Source organism: Schistocerca serialis, chromosome 5 (assembly GCF_023864345.2).
Source record: "Schistocerca serialis cubense isolate TAMUIC-IGC-003099 chromosome 5, iqSchSeri2.2, whole genome shotgun sequence".
Classification (NCBI taxonomy): Eukaryota; Metazoa; Arthropoda; class Insecta; order Orthoptera; family Acrididae; genus Schistocerca; species Schistocerca serialis.
Genome location: NC_064642.1, coordinates 168304511 through 168328703, shown reverse-complemented (window position 1 = coordinate 168328703; position 24193 = coordinate 168304511). Strand labels below are relative to the sequence as shown.

At 37.1% G+C, this 24193-nt stretch overlaps 1 protein-coding gene across 1 annotated transcript in view; it reads left to right on the top strand.

Annotated features, from left to right (window-relative positions):
- LOC126481516 (UDP-glycosyltransferase UGT5-like) overlaps positions 1 to 17632 on the top strand; it is a 328701-nt gene extending 311069 nt beyond the window's left edge. The window contains exons 7-8 of the mRNA XM_050105314.1: positions 6416 to 6635; positions 17045 to 17632. Of these exons, the coding sequence (XP_049961271.1) occupies positions 6416 to 6635; positions 17045 to 17327 (503 nt within the window). The 3' untranslated portion in view covers positions 17328 to 17632. The remainder of the gene's footprint in view (positions 1 to 6415; positions 6636 to 17044) is intronic.
- Positions 17633 to 24193: the final 6561 nt, after the last annotated feature.

Genomic DNA, 24193 nt, shown 5'->3' with positions numbered 1-24193 from the left:
GATTTTTGCTAAGTGTCAAACTCTCACAAACTACTGCTATACTGCTTGAAGATTCTTCAGCAGCAACATCACACGTGTCAAAGTTTCATTGTGACCACCAGAGGGAGTAGGAGTGCAACATGAATTTTCTTCACTTGCTTCTGTAGTTTCAGACCCAGACTCGAGCACCTGGCAGAGGCAAGAGTGGTCCCTGAAACAGTTTTTGGGTGAAACTAATGAAATTGATTGTTGGTTCTTGGTTGAACAAGTTTACAAACAAATGAAATGCTCACTCTTCTGTTCTATGATATTTTATTTTGTGTTACTGTAGGCATTTTAGAGTGTATATATATATTTCCTTCCACTTCTGACACAGTTGTTGTTTTTCCGGTGTGTCATTGACTGTTGAATTCAGAACATGGTCGATAACACTATGCAGTGTCTCTTAATTTTTACGACGAGTTTATTAACTTAGGTTACAATTGGCAGCAAAGCCATTAAGGTGGAGTGAATTAATCTATCTAAATATGAAACCAATCTTATATGTGTTAATGTAATATGGAACGTACTTACTGTACTGTTTTAACATTAGTAAATAATATAGCCAATTAGTTGGAAAAATGAGGATTTGCTTTCAGCTGATGTTGCCTCCATATACGGTTGGGTTTAACAATGAGAATATTGGTGATATACTGGAGATGATAAGCAACCAGGGAAAAAGTGCGACAAAATGTTTCTCTGTTGTTAATTGTTTGTTACAGAAGTCACCTCTCCTTTGAATGTGCTACTGCATTATGAGGTTATAGTCAGTCACGACTGGTGATCATGTGCTACTGTGCTACAGCACACTGTAAATATTGTACAAAAATTTTGGCATTTATCTTCTAATGAAAGCCATAAATTGCAATAAAATTGTCATTTCTCCTTGGTTGGTGGCCGGAAATCGCACTAAATTTGTCAATTCTTTTCCAACTCATGTTGGTATGTAAATAAAACAGTGAAGAATTCGTTTTGGATATTCAAAAAATGGCTCTGAGCACTATGGGACTTAACATCTGAGGTCATCAGTCCCCTAGAATTAGAACTACTTAAACCGAACTAAGGACATCACACACATCCATGCCCAAGGCAGGATTCGAACCTGCGACTGTAGCAGCAGTGCAGTTCTGGACTGAAGCGCCTAGAACCACTTGGCCACAATGGCCAGCTTTGGATATTCATTCTGATATTAATGGCATAGGTCAATGACATAAAAAACTAGTTTGTGTAAGACAATGTAATATGACAAAGTAGCAAGTCATGTATCAATGACACAACGAATGAAATTTACAAAACATATGTAGCTGTACAGGACAGAGGCATTGAATTGATCCTACAGGACGCCAAAACTCATCAAGACAACTGAGCTTATGTACAAACCTTTTTATGATAGATTAGAAATCAGAAAGTTAGAAATCATGATTACATTACTGACAGAATTTAATAAAGGCAGTTTACCGCAAGAATCAAACACGTATTGGCACAAAATTACATCATCCTTCCTTAAAAGGAGATAAAGATGCCTCCATTTTTTGTGAATTAACTGTGCTACTATTGCTTAAAAGTCCTTCGTTCGTACAGTTACTTACTGGGTATAAATGACGTTTTCCAAGTGGCATTACTAATAAAAATATTACCACTCCAAAAAGGCAATAAGAAAGGAAATTAGAGTAAATTAACCTAACTGATTGCTGCACAAATGTTATAAACTTCAGCGAACATTTAATTTTTAATGTCAAGGGTGAATTGCGGCCACTTTGGGAGAACATTATGTTCAATCGAGGGTTTAAAGTTCTGTATAGACAATGCTGTCAGCAATTCACATGCTAAAACAGTTATATAAAACACAGAATATTTAGTATTATAAATAGAAAACTGTACTCACGATATGGATGCACCAAAATTCAAAACCTTTTATTCTCTTCTTATCTGTTCTTCTGTCTAAACTGTTTATCATTTATGTTTTACTTCCATAAATGGAAGTCAATACCTTCAGAAAAGACTTCGTAAAACTTTAATCTGGATTCAGTGTTAACAAATTTGTTTTCTTCACAAGCACTTTTCAAGCAACTAATTATGGCTGAAATAAAATGTAGAGCGAGACTTATCCCCGGCTATAGTAAGCAGGTTCAGATGGATGTAGGTTGCAGTAGCTGTGTGAGGATGAAGAGACTTGTACAGGACAAACTAGTGTCTAGATTTGGATCAGACCAGTGTTTCAGCTGAAGACAGTGATTGTTTTTCTTCATCGGGTAATTTGAAGCTTACTATAGGTATGCCTGTGTGTAAATATGGAATCAGAGGATCACTAGATAATTACCAATTGCAGTAGTTTGTGAGGTAATAACAAAAACCAAACTAAAAATTCCAGGAACAATTACCTTATATTCCAGGCCCAATATGGGTTTCACAATAACCTCCTCATAAAGTTGAGCTAGATATTGCACTGCCTGTGTTATGGGGCTCTGAACAAAAACAACACGCATTTACCACAGTGGTTGATTAAATGAAGACTTTTGATACAGAGTCACATAACAATATTGCAAATATTGTTGAAGTAAAACCAAATAATAATGTGTGAAGAAAATAAGAAATCAAGCTTTCTAAATGTCATAACTGGAGTCGGCTATCTCAAGAATTCATTCTGTTTATTATTATTATTATTTGTTTGTGCTTATTATTTTTGGTTATTGATGATAAAAATGATCCACTTAACTTCTTTACATGTCAAAGTAGTCATGAGTGGTACATGCTGCTACCACATTTATCACCTACCATAGTACATAAACTCCATAATTCACTCAAAGAATGTATGATGGAAAAGGCATAATTGACATCAGGTAAATTGGTTAACTTCAAAAGTAATAAAACTGAGATTATGTGCATCAGTTGAAGATTGTTTTGACAGACTCTATAACAGTATTGGGTCTCCATTTTGACACCAAACAAAAGAGAACACCTTTGAACCTGAGATTGGTGCAAATATCGAAAACCTCTTTGTAAAATGATAAATATTGTAGAATATTACAGATGTCATGAATTTTTCATTCATAATGTACAGAATATTCTACCAAGAACCAATGGAACAATCCATTGATGAAACTGAATATTCTCATGGGTAGGATGTGCAACAAATTACCTGTCTCAAACAATGGACAATCCAGGTCAGAATTATGACAATATTATGAAAAGGATAGACTGAATGTCTGTGTTATTACGAATAATGCCAGCTACTCTGCTATATAAAGTGTTTGTATTTTATATCATTCACAATGAGCCCATTTCGGCATATTGCCAGGCACTCTGTAAATAACAAAAATTATGAATATATCTGTGTGTGTGTGTGTGTGTGTGTGTGTGTGTGTGTGTGTGTGTGTGTGTGTGTGTGTGTTTTGTCCCATTCTGTTGAAGGCCATTTGAATCAAAGCTTGAACGCTTACTTGTTTGACAGTCTGTTTGTTGTGTCTATCTGTGACTCAGCATGTCCACTATATGTTGAGTAGTAAATTATTACATATGGTTTACTTCATCAGCAAATTGAAAATCTGGAAAACATTTACTTTTTGTGGGGCATCTTTGGGAAACAACTACACCGATATGGTCCTCCAATGTTAGATGTTAGTAGTGAAAGATGAAGATGGAAGAATCACACACACACACACACACACACACACACACACACACACACACACACAGGCAAGCACACCTCACACACCCATGGCTGCCAGCTCCAGCATCTCAGACCAGAATTATAAAGAGTGGTCAATGGTCAGCTTTTGTTGAAATGTGGAAATATTCAAGTAACACAGTCAAGACCTTACACAATGACCTAACAAAAATTTGGATAACTGAATAATACCCCAAGCACTGTGCCAGGGCTCTCATCTGTCCACTTTGCATAGTTAGTTAGTTAGTTAGTTAGTTTCATGTGCCATGGATCACATGAGCAGCTAAATGGCAGTCCATTTCATTCCACACACAAATCAACAGATCCCTGTTTATTGAATTGATAGCTCCAGTCCGATTTCTTAGCTCTTCAAGGGTAACTGCCATAGATGAGACAAAGACTCTGTCTTTGATGTACCCCTACAGAAAAAAAAATCACAAGGTGTGAGCTCTGGTGGCCTGGGAGGCCAAAAGCAATGAACAAGATCTCATTGTCACCTCTTCCAATCAAACATTGTGGGGTGGTATTGTTAACACAACACTACACATCAGGGTAAAAGTTAGGTGGGGCACCTTCGTGCATAAAAATGAAATCATTGGAATCTTCATGAAATTGAGGAAACAGCCAGTTGTCAGAAGGTCCACAGCTTCCTCAATTAAAAAAAAAAGGAAAGAAAGGTCCATAAACTTTGTCAACAGAAACAGCACAAAAGTCATTCAGTTTTGGTGAGTCTCTTTCGTGTACGACAATGATGCCAGGATTTTGTGATCTCCAAATTCTTGTGTTATGGCAGTTTACATTACCAGATAGATGAAATGTCGATTTGTCCAAAAAGATTAGTTTATCGGAAAAAGTGTCCACCGCCATATCCTGGAGAACTGAAATGAAAAATTCTACTCTTATGGTCACTTGCAATGCTTCATATGCAGGCATTGTTCCAGAACACGCCACACCATTGTTTGAGGAAATTGAAGCTCCTGGTTTGTCAATCTTGTAGACTTATGAGGGCTCCATCTGAACACATCTCAGATACACTTTCATACATTTTCATCAGATGTGCATCCTTTTATATATCCAACCAACTTCTTAGAATTTTGTACACTGGTCATAAATTTGCTTGTGCAGAGGTACCTTCTTGCTGAATGATCGACAGAATGCACATTGTACTTCAACAACTGAGTAACTTCATATAAATTCCATCACACAGAATGATTTTTCTTATTTTATAGTTGCAATGTTGCTAAAAAGAAACAACAGTGCAGTGCAGTTGTATCAAAACTTTGAACCTTTCTCCATCCAGTGACATGTGCAATGTGTTTCTACCTTTTATAGTTTGTCTGCAATAAACAACTGAAATCTGTTCTTTCTTCATGAATCACATCTTAGAGACCTCTTCTAATATTTTGAAATTCTTACACTAAGTTGTCAGTACTGTTACTCCTCAGGTATAGTCTGTCATGTCATAGTAAAAATCAGTTTTAATGTAAATGTGATTCTACCACCAAAATGCTAGATAAAAATAGTTTTTGTGGAGGCTTTTCCTCCTTGTCTAAGATCCAGAGTGGGGTTCTATATTCTGGAGCAAAAGTCATCCACAAAAATCTGTTGAGAAAATTATGAAGGCCTGGAGATACAAAAGAAAAATGAAAACTTTTTCATGTTCGCTCATGAGTATTTAAATTTAAGGGCTGAAAATTCTTTTCAGATGAATGTATTAAGCTAGCAGTTGGAGATAAATAGTATCCATTTAAGGATGCTAAGGAAGTAAAGGATGTTACATTTTTTTCTTTCCCTTCAAATTAATGTTTTCCTGTTAATTGCATTATGCAGAATTAAGCTTGTGTAGCCACAAATGGTTTCTACATCTACATCTACATACGTACTCCGCAATCCACCATGTGGTGCGTGGCGGAGGGTATCTCGTACCACAACTAGAATCTTCTCTCCCTATTCCACTCCCAAATAGAACGAGGGAAAAATGAGTGCCTATATGCCTCTGTACGAGCCCTAATCTCTCTTTTCTTATATTTGTGGTCTTTCCGTGAAATATAAGTTGGTGGCAGTAAAATTTTACTGCAGTCAGCCTCAAATGCAGGTTCTCTACATTTCCTCAGTAGCGATTCACGAAAAGAACGCCTCCTTTCCTCCAGAGTCTCCCAACCAGATTCCTGAAGCATTTCCGTAACACTCACGTGATGATCAAACCTACCAGTAACAAATCTAGCAGCCCGCCTCTGAATTGCTTCTATGTCCTCCCTCAATCTGACCTGATAGGGATCCCAAATGCTCAAGCAGTACTCAAGAATAGGTATTTTAGTGTTTTGTAAGCGGTCTCCTTTACAGATGAACCACATCTTCCCAAAATTCTACCAATGAACCGAAGACGACTATCCGCCTTTGTAACAGTTCTGTGATATTTTGGAACTGCATTTATAATAGTTGCATTATGTTGTTAATGTATATCTTAATTTTTTCCATAGAATATGTTGAATGCATTAAAAATTTAAACAGAGATCAAAAATCATATAAATATTGACACAAATCAATCACATAAATGGTATGCCTTTACCAACGTATTCGCTAAGAAAATTCTGAAAATATCTCATTGAGTATGTCAATAAAGGAAGTTGTCAACAGATATTTCCTAACTGTCTTGTCATTATTCTTCCTGTAATGGTGTGCAGTTAATATTATTATTAAGTGCCTAAAACAAACACACAAATGTTGCAGGTCACCCTTCTGTGAAAGTGTTTATTGGCCATGGAGGTCTTCTGGGAACTATAGAGGCAGTTTATTTTGGTGTTCCCATATTAGGTACTCCAATCTTTGGTGATCAGAAAGTTAACATGCATAGTTTGACTGATGCTGGTATGGCCATAAAACTCGACTATTCTGACATCACAAAAGAGTCTTTACTGCACTCTCTCAGAGAGCTGATTTATAATTCAAGGTAAGATGTGATACATTGTAGTCTATATTTTTAGGAATTTAGAAATGAAGTAAAAGTACAAGCAATCTGTAAAAACAAGTGAGAGGTACTAAAGGCATAAGGTGCAGTATGTTGGTAAACACTGAGAACAAATACAGTAAACCAAAAAATCCCCCAGGGGATTCCAGTCTTTGGAGTATGTGGACAGCAATTGTGGGGCCCAGAGCTGAGTCTGGCATTGCTTCCACTTAGTTGTGCCAGACTCCTTCTATCTTCAGTCATAGCGGCTCCCTTGGTAAACTCATTTTCTTCAACCCCAGTGATATTAAGTTTTGAGGCCAAAGTGTGCCTTTGTTTCTAGCCCCATTCACAGTTTCATAGCATCATTTTTCATCTCTCATCCCCACCTTTTTGCACAACACTCAGAGCTGTAATTCAAGGTTTCAGCCTCATCTCAAGGACATCCCTTAGAGAGTTGACCATGGAAAATCTTTTAGAAGATTATGACTGATCAGTGTGTTTAAAAATCCAGCAGCCCCCCCCCCCCCCCCGCCCAGCAGAACCCCCCTGCCCCAGCAGAAACCCTCCCCCCCCCCCCCCCCCCTGCTTCCCAACCCCCAACCACACACACAGGGGAATACCAGGAAAATGAGACAATACAATTTGGAAACTGATTCCTAATAAATCACAAAATCATTGTCTCTATTATAGAATTTAAATCTCAACTGCCCAGGCTTGCAACATTAACTCTGGAATCTTGAAATTGGACATACACAATTATCACTGTACATGCTCTCATCAGTAAGAAAAATAACACTCTAAAGGATAGAGGAGAAACACTCAAATTCTGGGATCTACAGGGTCAAACCTTAATCAACATTTCTCCATCAAACATTAAAATTCTCCCTGGTGACTTCAATGTGCAAGTAGGACAGAAAGAACAGACCAAGATGTCATTGGAAAATGGCTAGTTCATAAACAAAGTGACAAAAATGGTCAAAGATTGATTGAAATCCACAGGGACCTCTAAATTTATCTAAAAATCAATAAGCATTAAAAGGAAACCTCGTAAATTAAAAACCTGGAAACACCCTAAATTCAGAAAGGGTGAATGACAGCTCAACCAGTTTTGCCTGGATAAATTTCACTGTTGTGAAATTCACAATATTAAAGCCCTAAGGGCAATAGACAGAGGACCTGATCACTACCTCATAAAGATCAATACAAAATTAACACCTGGAGTGGAAAAAGCTCAAAATAACAATATGTGGAAATCTGATCAAACCAAATGAATAAAGATATGGAGTACAACAGGAAACCTGGGGAGTGTATACAAATACCAAATCACTGATGGTAGAAGAATCAGCTCCAATAAATCCTAGGAAGAAATATGATTGTTGGAATGAAGAATGTGATCAGGTGGTACAAAAATGACACCAAGCTTGAATAGGCCATAGAGCACAAAAGTTAGAAGAATCAGATTTAGATCTAATATAACAAAGGAATTCTCACATAAAATCATCAGACAAACAAAACGTAAACATCTTAAAAACACCCTACAAATTATGGACAAAAATTTCAAGAAAAAGCAGTTGTGATATTATTACAAAACTTTTGGCAAATATCTTAAAAAATGTGAACCCCTAACACTAATGATGAGAAAGAAATCAGGACAGTTAGTGCACAGAACCAAGAAGATGCAGAGATCCTTAAAGAGATGTACAACAAACTTTTAAATTTTGATGTTTCACTGGAAACTTCTAAAGTAAATATGGACACACAAATTTAACCACTCCTTATCTAATAGACGAGGCAGAACTCACAATCAGAGAACTAAAAAATTATAATGCAGTACTAATTGGTGCATAAAGCTGGAAAAACACAGAAAAATCTGCAATCATAAACGTCCACCTACATCTAGTCCAAATGTGGATCATTTAGTCAAAATGTGGATCAGAAAGAAAGTTCCAGAACACTGGATCACAAAAATAATTCATCCATAATTTTAAAAAAGGAGATAAAGCCCAACCCCATAATTAAAGGGAAGTAACCCTTCTGGACTGCACATACAAAATGTTTCCCATATAATTTACAAGAAAATAAAAAATGCTCTAAAATCAGATCTTGGAGAATGCCAGGAGGATTTTGCCCATATGAAAGCTGCCCAGACCATATTCTCAGTCTGAAACCAATAACTGAAAATTACAAGTACCGGAATAAACAGTTCTTAATTTTGTTCATACATTTCAGAAAGTATATGATATTATCCATATATCCACACTTCTAAAAATTCTCAGATCATATGATCTTCATCCCAGATTAATAGAAATCAACAAACTATGTTAAATGAAAACAAACTCTAAGGTAAAGCACAGGAAAAAATTTTTGGAAGCTTTCACTATAAAAACCGGACTATGACAAGGTAATGGACTATCCCAAGTGCTTTCCAGTATAGCCCTCGATTAAATCATCAACATTTGACAAAAAGGAAACCCGTCCAAAATCAAAACTAGCAAATTCCTCAATAAGAATAAACTGCCAGGAGTTTGTGGATGATGTACCTCTCTTAGCTCTTGACATGGAGGAAGTTTGTGCTCAGGTCACCAGTCTCCAAAAAATTGCCTTAAAAATAGGGTTACAAATGGTCTTGGAGAAAAAAGAAATTACCCATTGGTCCACTGTTTATATGGAAAGTTTTCACAATCAGTCAAAAAATTACCGTAGTTCTTTAGTTTAAATATCTTGGAGATAAAATCACACACACTTAAGTGAGAAAGGAACATGAATAAATAGAACTAACAAAATAAACAAAGTTTAATTTATAATCTGGTCAACATATAATAAGAAAAGCCTATCAATAAACACTAAGTTCTAAGACTATAAAACGATAACTCCCCCAGAAGCCACTTGTGCTTGTGATATGCTGTTCCAGGTAAAATTTGAAAGGATAACTGATCAGCTCCTAAAACTTGAAAGAAGACTCACCAGAACTTGGATAAATAAAAAGAAATAAAGTTGAATATGTCTGGAGAATTCTCTCCAATGAAAATGTCTGTCAAGAGATTGACCTCATCGTCAGAATAATGGAGGAGGAAAATCCCATATTTCTGTCACATCTTGCAAATACAAGGAAACAGAATTTCACAACAACTTGTGATGAGAACTCTTAGAAAGAAGACAGTTATAAGAAACCTTAGATAGAAGCCATTGTTGAGAAATCTTAGAAAGAAGACAGGAGGACAATGAAAATTCAGGAAGATTTTGGAGCAGTTGGACTCCAAGTAACACACACAAAACAAACATAAAATTAATACTCTTCTTAGAAACCACAAATTTTAGTGTAAATGACACACAGAAGAGCTGTAGATATTATAGCTGAATTTAGAAAATAATGATCAGATGGAATGATACAATATTGGGGGGTTTGGGAGAAGCAAACAGTACAACCATCAAAGAAAAATCAAACGTGGAAAGATTTAAGTGATACTAAGTGGCCAGTAATATTAATAACAGTAAAAAAAAATGACATTAGATAGTAGATGAGAATGAGGGAAGTACTAACTTTACAATCGTGAAGCTGCACTCAGCTGGGATGAGTTGTGATCGCTGGGTGGGGGGGGGGGGGGGGGGTGGTAGTAGTGACACGGAAGAGGCAAGCGGTGGTGGGGATTTGAGAGGGAGAAGAAGAACAGGAACAGCAGGTGAGAAGTCTAACTGGAATCCTTTTTTCCAGAACATGCAGTTAATGCATTATATTTTAACACTGCCTCTGACACCCTATGGCATTTAGCTGTTACACATAGCACCAGCTTTTCTGGTCATAACTGTCCCACCAATACATTCTGTGTGACCATAAGCCTTCTAGTCTTTGCATCACATCTTATAGTATTGCTCAAATGTAAGGGATCTATATGAAATAGAGAATATTGAAAGTATTCAAAGGAGGGCAACACATGTGATTACAGGTTTGTTTGACTCCTGAAATATTGCTAGAAATTGTTACATCCTGGTACTTGTACGAGTTGGCTCATCCTATGGTAATGCAGTAATAGGATACTACATTTTTACATTTTGTGGAGTGCATAGTTTTGCATTCATATCATGTTAATAACTCAGCATGTAGGAAAGTCAGACAAATCTTTGGTGAAATTAAAAGCAAAAGTGATAACATTAAGAGGGTGATCAGGATTACTCTGTTAATTGCAGAGGAGAGAGCAAATAGGTGGAAAGAATACATTGAAGGCCTCTATGAAGGGAAGACTTGTCTGATGACCTGATAGAAGAAGAAACAGGCATTGATGTAGAAGAGACAGGGGATCAAGTACTAGAAACAGACTTTAAAACAAATTTGGAAGATTAATTATCAAAAAAGGCTGAAATGATAGATAACATTACATCCAAATTTCTAAAATCATTGGGGGAAGTGGTAACAAAATGGCTATGAATGTTGGTGTATAGAGTCTATGAGGCTGGTGATATACCATCTGGCTTTTGGAAAAAGTCATCCACATGATTCGGAAGATTGCAAGAGACAATAAGTGTGAGAATTATTGCACAATCAGCTTAACAGCTCATGAATCTAAATGCTGACAAGATTGGTATAGAGAAGAATAGAAAAGAAAATTGAGAATCTGTTAAATGATGATCAGTTTGACTTTAGGAAAGGTAAAGGCTCCAGAGAGGCAGTTCTGACATTGTGGTTGGTAATGGACTAAAGAAAAATCAAGAAATATTCATAGGATTTGTGATCTTTGAAAAAGTATTCAACCATGTCAAATGGTGCAAGATGTTCAAAATCCATAGAAAAATAGGGTAAACTATAGGGAAAGATGTGCAATATACAATATGTACAAGAACCAAGGACGAACAATAAGAGCACAAGACCAAAAAGAAGTGCACAGATTCAAAAGGATACAAGGCATGGATGTAGTTTTTCTCCCCTACTGTTCAAGCTCTACATTGTAGAGCAATGACAGAAAGAAAAGTTCAAGAGTGAAATTAAAATTCAAGGTGAAAGGATATCAAAAGGATATCAATGATAAGATTCACTGGTGACACTGCTATAAGGATATCAATGATAAGATTCACTGGTGACGCTGCTATTCTCAGTGAAAGTGAAGAAGAATTAAGGAACTATTGAATGGAAAGAACAGTCTTATGAGTACAGATTAAGGACTGAGAGCAAATTGAATAAAGACAAAGGTCATGAGAAGTAGCAAAAATGAAAACAGTGAGAAACTTAACATCATAATTGGTGATCATGGAATAGATGAAGTTAAGGAATTCTTCTGCCTAGGCAGCAAAATATCCCATGACAGACAGAGCAAGAGGACATAAGATGGAGACTAGCACTGGCAAAAGGGGCATTTCTGGTCAAGAGAAATCTACTAGGATCAAATATAGACCTTAATTTGAGGAAGAAATTTCTGATTATATACTTTTGGAGCACAACATTGTATGATAGTGAGATATGGGCTGTGGGGAAACTGCAACAGGAGAGAATTAAAGCATTTGAGATGTGGTGCTACAGACAGATGTTGAAAATTAGGTAGATTGATAAGGTAAGGAATGAGGAGGTATTCTGTAGAATCAAAAAGGAAGGAATATGTGGAAAACACTAACAAGAAGAAGGGACAGGATGATAGGACATCTGTTAAGACATCAAGGATTAACTTCCATGACGCTAGAGGGAGCTGTATGGGGTAAAAACTGTAGAGGAAGACAGAGACTGGAATACATCCAGCAAATAATTGATGACATAGGTTGCAAGTGCTGCTACAAGATAAAAACATTAGCACTGGAGAGGAGTCCATGGCAGGCTGCATCAAACCAGTCAGAAGACTGATCACTTTTTTTTTTTTTTTTTCTTTTAAGTGAACTTTGAAATCTTATCAAGATCTGACTGAATATTTCTGCAACTTCTTGCAGAAAGTGTATATTAGGTAACTGCACCATCTTTGAAAAGTCTGAAATATTTATTAATGTTATGTGCAAGGTCATTAACGTATAATGTGAACAACAGATGTACCAACATGCTTCCCTGGGGCACACCTGAAGTCATTTTTACATCTGTTGATGACTGCCCACTAAGGTAACCTGCTACATCCTATGTATTAAAAAAAAAAAAAATCTTCAGTCCTGTCACAAATTTTGCTTGACACCCCATATGATCATACTTTTGATAATAAGCATAGACAAGGTTCTGAGTCAAATTATTTTCAGAAATTGAGAAATACTGCACCTACATGACTTCCTTCATCCAAGGCTTGCTTTCAGTATGACCTTTGAGAAAAATGAGAGCTGAGTTTCACATGAGCAGCATTTTCAGGATCCATGTTGGTTGGCATGCAGGATGTCATTATGTTAAAGATGCCTAATTATATTTGAATTCTGAGTTTGTACTAATATTTTATAGCAACAAGATGTTCATGATACTGGATGACAGTTTTGTGGATTATTTTGATTATTATTCTTGTAGACATGTGTGACATGTGCTTTCATTCAGTTTCTGGCCACAGTTTTTTTAATTCATAATAGAGTACAGTTAAATGAATATCTAACTCTACTGCATATTCAGTATAAAATGTGATAGATATTTCATCAGGTCCTGGGGCTTAGTTTGGTTTTAACTATTTCAGCTGTTCATTGAGGTCACTAATTAAAACTTATTTCACTCATCTTTCCATTGGTAAAAAGATTAAATTGGGGCAATCCTCATGAGTTTTTCTTTGTAAAGGAACGTCTGAAAATGGTGTTAAGCATCTCTGCATTTTCTCTGCTGTCACCAGTTTCAGTATCTGTTACACATATGAATGATTTGGTCACTGACTTCGGAGCCACTAACAGCCTTCATGTGTGACTAGACTTTTTTTGGGTTTTGTGAAAGATCATTAAACAGTATTCTGCTATAGTAGTCATTCATGGCTTATTATATTGCTCTCTTGACATCTAAACACATTTCATTCAGCATCTCTCTGTCTATAGCCCCTTGTTTTGTTTTACATTTATTATGCAGTACTCTCTGTTTCTTTATAAGTTTCTTTACACTGACTTTATACCATGGGGGGTGGGGGGTAACCTCCCATCATGAACTGTTCTACTGGATACGTATATATACAGTGAATGGTCAATTATATTTTTAAACTTGAGCCATTGTTTCTCTATATGCTCCTGTCCTGAGCTAAAAATATCTCATTGAGATGTGACACTACTACTTCTTTCTCTAGTTTACTAAACATGTAACTCTTTCTACAGGTTTTAGTTGTCCTTTGTACATCAGTAATCATTTCTTTCTGCAACTGCCTCATGTTCACTGATATCACTTTTGCTGTGAGCATCTTCAGAGAGGTCAGGTCTATTTGTTGCCATTAGACCTAATACATTTTCATCATGAGAGGAGTTCCATACTCTTTGTCCACTTAGTTTTCAGAGAGGGCATTTAGTAATGCTTCAGAGGATGTCTTGTCATGTCCACCACTAACAAAATTATAACTAACCCAATTAATTGTTTGATGTTTCAAGTCTCCTCTGATTATTCCAGTATGATTGGAGAACTTATGTACAAGTGACCTGAGATTTCCTCTAAAGTTGTCAGTTACACCAGGATGTGAGTCTGGTGGTTGTTAGAGGGATTCAACTACAATTTTATGCTGACACCTGATATGAGGCTTGACCAATCAATCCCACATGCAGCTTCAATTTTTATCTCTGTGGATTTGAGCTTGTTATGTAGAGTGACAAATAAACCACATCATTTCCCATTAGATTACCCTTTCACCATACACTTAAGTCTTTCACGAAAATCTCACTGCTTTCAACTTCAGGCTTTAATCAGTTTTCTGTACCTTATATTGTTTGTGATTCACTGATTTTCAGGAATGCTTCAAACTCTGGCTCTTTGTTGCAGATGCTTGGGCTGTTGACCGTTAAGATTTTAATACTCTCGCCTTTGGGATGGCATGTTTTTGGGTCTTACACTTATACTTCCAGGCCTACTACAACTATTGTTGTCTGTACTGGATGGAGAGTTACCTAATCAAGGGGGGAAAAAACCTTGTACACTCCCCACACACACAGTCAGCTACCTGCATAGCAGTTATGCAGTGTAGTGCACACTTGACAATTTAACAGAATCCTACAATTCTCAGCCCTATGACATAAGTGTAGGAAGTCACAACCTAGCTTGTCACAGAATCTTTGCAGTCTCTCAATGCAGAACAAGAATGCCACAATCTATTCTAGGTACAGTGATGCAGATTTTTAGCTTTGTTCAGACTTCATGAGTAAGGCTAGTATTCTCAACCTTCTCTGCCAGTCACTGGAATGATCAAAGTATGACCTCATGTTCCAGATGACAGGCATCATTTTTTCCAATATGTGCCACAATTTGCAGTTAGTTACACCCTGTTCCCTCAATGGCAGCTGGAATAGCCTCTTCAACATATTGAATAATGCCGAGAGGCACACACACTGGGGGCACATGGTGCTCCTTCCCATACTCTGCTACCATTTCCTTAAGGGCTACCATTATTCACCATATGTTTGAACTGCAATGATTAATAGACTCTTGTCCTTTGTGTTCACCTCACCTTGACACATGACACAGCACATTCCGAAAGGGGTGAAATAAGTCTCACTTGTTCAGTTTTGGTTTCAGTGCAAAACAGCACCTTAGACTTGTTGGTTGGGGGATGGGTGTAAAAACCTGAGTTCTCCATAATCCTTATCTCCCCTGTACAGGATACCCAGACCTAACATTGCAGCAGCACTTCCAATCAAGTCTATGGGTAGTGACAGAGCCTGTATTTCCTGTAGAAAAGACAGTACCCACAGGACAGCACGGAACTTGAGATACCCTGGTATCTCTGGTACATGACTCATGGTAACCCTCCCAACACACCCATTCCCAGCCACTTCCGATTCCTTGAGTGCAATATTTTACAGAACAGAAAATGGATAACTTTAAACTAAGCTTGTCAATTCTCTTTTAATTTGAGCTTGATATGCTACAAGTGTTAACAGTATCTATAAAGGACTGAAGCAATTTACAGACAAACCTAGAATTTCATTTCTTTGAAATGTCTTTCATGTTATGTTTGGATTCGACAGTAGCATTAATTTGTGATGAATACAGACAATATACAATCATGTTAGTTGTTTGCAGTAACTGCAAATCACAAATGCTAATTTACTATAAAATAGGTTTGCACAATACTAATCACTTAGACAAAGATTCTCAAAAACATACATTTGCAAGCATCTGAAAACAACACTCCTAACTCTTGAAAATTCTCAAAATGTACATTTACTCATGTTGATGTACTCTGAAATTTGGGGTGAACCACTCTTTCAACAAGTATGCTACTGCTAAAACTGTATAAAGCACACATGTTAATTACAGCTGATGCTGTAGCACAGAATATGTTTTTCACAGCACACACTGTAAGAAAACTATATATATGAAGTTTTTGAGGCAATTTTACCTCCTACATTTGGTGTTACTCAGACCAAAGAATATATCAGAAGTCGGCTTATATATGTAAATATATGTAACTAAACATGAAAATTACTTGGATTTTGGACTTAGGTGATTTCATGTTGCATTAAACACTTGCATCCCAAAGATGAGCACTGCAGCATCAGTGTATCTCACAGAAATGATATGGAATGTGGAGCAAATGCATGTCATCTGCTTGGGGCAGGTAACAATGCAATATCCTTCTGGCTCCTGTGTATCTTTCCATAGGAACTGAGAAGTCAAGATTACACTAATTACAGTAGACACAGGAGCATCCAAGCATATTTTCTTCCTGCACTCCGTACACAATTTGAGTGGGAAATACAAGACAGGTATCCTCTGTCATGAACTTCATTGAAACTTACAGAGCATGTATGTAGATATAAATGTAGAAATTGATGATGATGAAATGTAGATTTCTATTCTTCCTCTCTTTCTCTCAATCTTTAGCCTCTAACTTCCCTCTGTATTATTTTCTCAGAGTCTTAGCAATAACTGCCATAGCCTCTACTTATCAAAACTGAGAATTATTGACTGAAACTGTGGCCAAGGAACAATTCTGATCATCTTATAGTCTTATAGTGATTAATGCTGATAAAGATTTTACTATGGATAAAATATAAGTTGATTAAAATTTGTGACTTGTTTGGTAAAGCCTTATTTGTACCAAAACATAATGACATCAAATTACAACCATTCATTAGACTTTTTTGCCTCAACATGAGTTTAAGGAATGTGATGGTTCTGTCAAAGCTAAATATTAAAGTATTGACTAAACATATTGAAATTTTACACACAATATACCACTCTGAACACTTGTTGGCATTCATCTTAATCTGTTTGGAACTACATACTCTTTTTCCTTCGGAGTATGAATTGAAAATAGTGATACGGATTTTCATTTTTTAAACAGTTACAGAGAAAACGCAAAGCTCAGATCTGAGTTATTCAGAGATCGCCCACAATCACCATTAGAGACTGCTGTACACTGGACTGAGTACATTATTAGGCACAAAGGAGCATCTCACATGCGATCAGCAGCTGCTGACTTGAACTTCATTCAGTACCTATTGCTGGACGTGATTTTTGTTGTTGTTATGGGCTTGTTGACTATTGCAGTTGTGGTAGGCTTCATTTTGAAGAAAATAATAAAGAAAGTACAAATTTTTTTGATTCTGAGAAAGAAACTTCAGTGACAATAGTGACTTTTTGTTGCACAAACAGACCACTCTCTCCATGACAGGTAATGCAAAATATGCTGTTTACCAAATAGCATTGTTCCTATATTTGTAACCTATTCAGTATTATAAGGGTTTTATAGTATATTTTAGTTTGTGTGTGAATGAAGATTATGTGACTGGAATTTTTTGTCTTATAACTCTTTTTGTAACTGTTTTGTGTTTTTCTGTTCATTGCTTCTTATGTAATATATTTATTGAATTCTTTTTCTGTGTCATATTTTATGATCATGTACATAAATGAGAAATTTTAATAACAGTGAAATATATGTACAATTTGATGTGGAAAGATAAATTTTTGTAATTACTAATTTCACTAATGTATTTTTATATTAATATTTTTGATTTCTATAAGTCATCTCTGTAGTCAGTTACCCACAAATAAAAAGCTTTACAAGTTCCCAACTTATTTTGTTGCCCTCCTCCCCAACCAAAAAATCTATCCATGCTCTCCAAGAAGACTTTCAGTGTGTGGCTCATGGGAATCTATTACCATCAACAAATATTAACTTTTTTCTGGTTGCTACCAACTTATGAAAGCAGGAAAAACCTTCTTTAATGAATCTAATGGTCTTATGTCAATAAACAAGGCTATTTAAAGCTAAGCTGCATGCAGCAACTCTGAAACTGTGGAATAATATTTAAGCTATGTGAAGGTGCCAGTATGATTACTGTACAAAATTTAGATTTCACATTTGGAGCATAAATCAATTAATGCAACACCACACTTTGTTAAAGCAGGAAAAGATCTAGAATAACCCTGAGACCATCTGGTTGGGAGTGTTTTGTCAGTCGAAATTTTTAAGTTAGCACTGACAGGCTAATGCAACATTTAGATACTGAGGCCAACTTGTTTCAAAGTGCATCCTTTATCATAAGTATGAATGAACAGAAGGGTACTTTTATAAATGTGGCCCAAAAATTCACATTGTTTTCTTAGTTAATATGACTGTACAGGATGAAGAGGATGACTTGACATGGATGATAAGCTTCAGAATTGGCAACGTTAAGATGCCTTAAGGTGACAGACTTTCCTAAGTGGAAAGGGGAATGGGATGAAGATTAAGCTAAAATCAAGGAAGACATAAAAAATTAAAAAAATGCTTGTATCACATCACACAGAGCAATAGCTTTGATCTCACTTGGGTGGCTTCTCAGTAAATGTCGTTTGTTTTTTGAAACAACTGCCAGTACTCATTTGTTCTCATGACTCTGAGAACACCACATTGCACACATTGCCAGCCCTGTGAAAGCTAAGATGGTCACCAAGAACAACACTAAATTACTCAACATAAGCATCCAGCTGAACCTGCCACAAGACCATAAAGATAATACATAGTTAAAAAAGTAAAGCAAAGTAATTAAGAATTAAGTACATAATGAAAAGAACAGTTAATACACAATTGTGATGAACTGTTTTTTCAGTGCACATATAGCAAGTTGGTGGGTTAGTCAATGATAAGTAAACTATGGTACATTTTCCAATGAACTACAGAAATGTGCAAACAATACCAGAAGCAAAGTCAAGAAATGCTAATGATGTAATAACAATGGAGGTTATTATGGAACTGGTTAGTGGTGCACTTTTAATATTTAATAAACAACACATTATGTGCCATGAATTCATGATATGATCCAATAAAGCTAAATTTGCAATTCCACATTTGTTGTTGTTTAAATAACATAACTAAAGTTGTTACATATACTTGCATATGGGATGTATGCTGATCAGACAGAACATTATGACCACCAACTTACTATAAATGTAAACACATCCAGTTGATAGCAGTGTCATGCGGTGAGGAATGACTGCTAGCCAGACACAAACATGGTGCATGCAGTATCAATGAATGTGCTGTCTGTGTGTAGCATGGGGAAGGCGTGCAATCTATCTGAGTTTCACTGAGGGCAAATTTTGGTGGCTCAGAAGCTCGGCATGAGCATTTCAGAAACTGCATGACTTGTCAGGTGTTCAAGGAGTGCTTGATGAGTGTCTTCAACAAGTGGCGAAACCAAGGTGAAACCACATCCACGTGTCATGGGATTGGGTGGCCACTCCTCATTATAGATGTCAGACATCATAGGCTGGACAGACTGATAAAACAGGATACGAAGCAAACTGTGGTGGAACTAACAACAGACTTTACTGATGGGCAGAGTACAAGTGTGTCTGAACACATGGTCTAATGAACACTCCTAAAGTTGGTCCTCCACAGCTGGTAACCCATGCAAGTGCCAATGTTAACACCACAACATCGCCAACTACAACTGAAATGAACATGTGACCATTGGAACTGGATGTTGGCACAATGGCAGAACATCACATAGTCTGATGAATCTGGAAACCTCTTCATTATGCTGATGGGAGGACACGAATCTGTTGTCTTCCAGAGGATATACATTGCTCAGATATAACGTTATGACCAGCGATCTACTGCGGATATAAACACATCCAGGTGATAGCAGCGTCATGTGGAACATTCATGTGGGCATCCATTCATCCAGTGGAGTTTTTGCAAGGCACCATGATGGCCAAGGAGTTTTGTACACTGGTTGCTGACCACTTCCACCCCATCAGGACTGTCATGTTTCCTGACAGCAGTGCCATTTTTCAACAAAATACAAAATATTGCACCATGTCACAAGGCCAGGAGTGTAATGGAGTGGTTCAAGGAACGCCGTGGCACATCTCAATTGACGTGCTGCCCCCCCCCCCCCCAACCCAACTTGCCAGATATGAACCTTCATCAAACACATCTGGGATGTGATTGAGCATGGGGTCAGAGTGAGCTCATTGACCCCCTCCCCGGAATTGTGAATGCAGATGTGCTGCCAACTCCCTCCAGCAACATACCAGTGCCTCATTGCTTCCATGCCATGAAGTGTCACGACACTGGTATCCGTGTCACAGGTGGACATAATGGCTATTAGGTACAGGTAGGTGGTCATGATATTCTGGCTGATCAGTGTACATTTAAACAGGAATCTAATATGTATACTATTAATTTTATTTATTTTTTGGAAACTTGCATTATTTTTCATACATTGGATTTAATTAACAGAAAGAAGTTTTGCTGCCTGACATAATTAAATTAGAAGTTGTTGACACTGAAATTGTTAACAAAAAGCACATAAATTAATTTTAGAAAAAATTATGAATAATTAATTAATTCATTATTTGAAAGACTTTCTTGGACATCTGCTTAATCTTTGCCCTTGTTGGCTAGTTGGAAGTTGGTGGGAAGTGTATGATGGAAGCCAACTCTTTGGTGGTGTACTGAGAATTACATGTGATTTGTTGTTATTCTGAATATTTTCTTGAACTGTATCATTTGTAAAATGCTGAAGAGTCAATACTTTATAAACATCTGCTACTTCTCAGTCAAATTAACACATTGGACAGAATGAATCAACATTCTTTTGTGGCACCCAGGAGTAATCTGCTTTTAAATATTGTGCTGATACTAAGAAGCTACAATGGTCATCATCAAAATGATAAGTTAATATCATTATTTACAACATTAACACTCAAATTAAAATTCTGGTTCTAACTATCACCTCTTTTCTTCAGCAGAACAACATTGAACCAGATCAATTCATTATTGGGGAAGTGAGGTCTGGAAGAAACATTAGTTTCCGGTGTTAATATTTGAGCATACAGAAGGGGCTTGGAAAATTAGACTCTCACATGTGAGAAATTAATATAATTTCTTGTATGGCCAATTTGGGTGAGGGCACTGGGCCTGCTGCTAGTTTAACAGCATCATCATTTACAGTTAACAGAAGACTTCTAGTACATACAGTGATGCTATGTATATACTGATATGTAGTGCACTAACTCTCCAATTTCACTTTAAGGGGGAATATGAGTGTGTGCATGTTCTTGCTTGCCGTGCCAACTCTTCGGGAGTATTCCCAGAGTTCATTAGGGTCCCACAGAGAACCTTGTCTGCTTAGAGATATGTGGACAACTTCTTTAAGTGTAATGTAGAAAATACCACTGCATAGAGAAAGAGGCCCTTCTGTGCATAGTAAGTTTAATCGGTTATTACTTGAGATCACCATAATGTTCCAAGAATTGTATGACTAACAAAATTCTTAAGTTTCTGTCCTGCAGGGCACTAATAAAACACTTTGGCAGTTATCATGCTGCCATCCTCAAAAATAAAAAGCATGATACTTCTGTTGGTGTTGAGATGGGTAATATGTTTTCTGTAAAAGGTGTAAGTTGCCTTCAGTCATCATCATATCATTAGTTTATCAATGTTGATTTGTTGGTAAAGGAAGTATGTACATTAGATAACCTGTTGTAATGTGGCTTCACAACTGCATCATTATAACAGTACAGATATTATGATGCACTAGCTGTCCAAATGTATAATTTATTTAATTTAAAGCCACAACATGTTTCAGGAGTGTGATACTTTTATTAGGTTCTTCAAAGTATAATGCCATTAAGAGCAGTTACAAACAGTCAAGCAGCAAACATGCATTTTCAAGTGTATAAGATCAGTACATATCATGGTATAACTTTCATAATTACTGGAGGCTCTAAACACACTTGCAGAACTCTCAAGAACCTGAAAATGGGATCATGACTTGTTGAAAAATTTTGTATTTCTTGAATTAAGTAAATCACTTATTTGGACAATAGGTGAGACATAACCTCGATACTGGTATCCATTAGAATTTATTTCTTCATTTTGTGTTCCTATTTACATATATTCCTCTGTTTAAATGTTAAGTGAGAATAAATTAATACCAATAAATAAAGACACACAATTTCTGAGCAGTACTTAACTTGAGGAGGTGAAATGTGTAATACCACAGATAGACAATTAAAAGTAAGCATGCCAGACAAAAAATTAGTTACTCCTAGAGAAAGCATTAAAAGCATCATTGAATACCGTGTAATTCCACCCCTGGACTTGACAGGCATGTAGTTGCAGTTAGAAAGTGAGTCCACAAGGTTGTGCAGGTACATCGTATCCAGGCAACGCCACTTGCTGAGGATTTGTGCATGCAATTCCACCAAATTGCAGTCGTGCTGATGTTGCTGCTTTACCTGCTGTTCCAATGCATCCCACAGATTTTATGTAGCATTTGATTTGGGAGATTTTAAGGCCATTCAAGATGTAATAGGGTGAGGGAGAATTCAGAAGACCAGTCACATTTTCCAGGCCAATTAACTTTACTATTGTCATCTTGAGAAAATAGGGGTGTCAATAGCATGCTCATCATGCAGATTTTGACTGAAAGGCAGTGCTTGATCATTCATAATCTTTAAATAAACATGCTGGTTCATATTAGTGGTCACCCCCAATGAGCAGCCCATTCATGATAAGGAAAACCACTCCAGAACATTACAGACCCACCTCCAGCTTGCACCTGACCTTGTACACATTCAAGATGTTGTTATTCATATGGCTTTCAGTACACTTGACGGCATGAATGTAGGAAAAAATGTAATTTGTAAGACCACATTACATTTTGCCAGTCAGCCACTGTCATGTTCAATGACTTTTAGCCCATTGAAGATTCACGGTTTTTTGTGCCTGCGTGAGTAACGACCTTTTGCGAGGTGACAAATTCCAAATGTCCTTTGCATTCAGTTCTCATCATAATGTTCACTCACTAACAGATAGTGAAGGACCTTCATTCACTGCCTGCAACAGTTCCTATCAGGTTTGGAAGTGATTTTTATTCACAAGTTTTGAGACGCATCTCTGGTCCTTCTGTCAGGATCTTTTTTCCAGCCACAATTCTGCTGTTGTGGTTTGTGCCCAGGTGTGTTACACCACTGCTTATAGACACATTAAACAGTCCACTGCAAAACACCAACAAATCCAGCAACTTCAAACACTGTTTGGCCAGGGGAACAGCCAAATATGACTGCCTCTTCTAGGCACTCTGTATGTAAACATGGAAATGACAATATCTGCTTGGACCACAAATGTCTCACTGATTGCTGCTGCCTCACATTCATGCAGAGGCAGTGTATAAGTGGCTGAACATGTGACTCAATCACTGTGCCATATGTAAAGGCTTCACGATTCATCTGTGCATTCGCACTAAGATGACTAATTGTTTGTCTGTTGAACTTATAAGTGATGTGCTACCTAGCTTTCAAAACCGAGAGTTCCTTCTTTGAGGGAGGAGACGGGGATTGGTTGGGGAAGGCTGAAAAGGAAGGGCAGGTCACTGTGGCCCGCCATTAAGAGGATAGACAAAGATGAAGATGAGATGTCAGCGACAGCAGGTCGGAGGTGAAACATCGGTGAGCACTGTGCTAGCTTCAGTCCACAGGTAGTAAGGACAGTTTGAGAAGTAAAAATTGATTAAGATAAAGAGAAATAAATAGTGAAAATAATAATTTGAAGAGAGAAAAGAGAGAGAGAGAGAAAGAGGTATATGTATGTATGTGTGTGTGTGTGTGTGTGTATGTGTGTGTGTGTGTGTGTGTGTGTGTGTGTGTGTGTGTGTGTGTGTGACTTCTTAAACCAACTGAGGAGCTACTTGAATGACAATTAGTGGCTCTAAGGTCTGCAAAGCCAATAAACAGCCAGGAGAGTGCTTTGATGACTCCATGTCCCTACATACCACATCCAAATGCCATATGGCATAGGATAACAAGGCTACTGGTCAACTTTGTGCACTTTGGGTGATGAGGTGAAGATAATGGAATAAAAGGGGGGGAGGGAGATGGAGGGAGGGGGTCTCATGTTGGGGTTGACTTGAGAAAGTAATGAGGTATTCATGACTTGGTAGCTACTGTGTGACAAGGAGGAGGTGGGAGTTCTGTTTTTTGGAAGTGGGAACTGAAT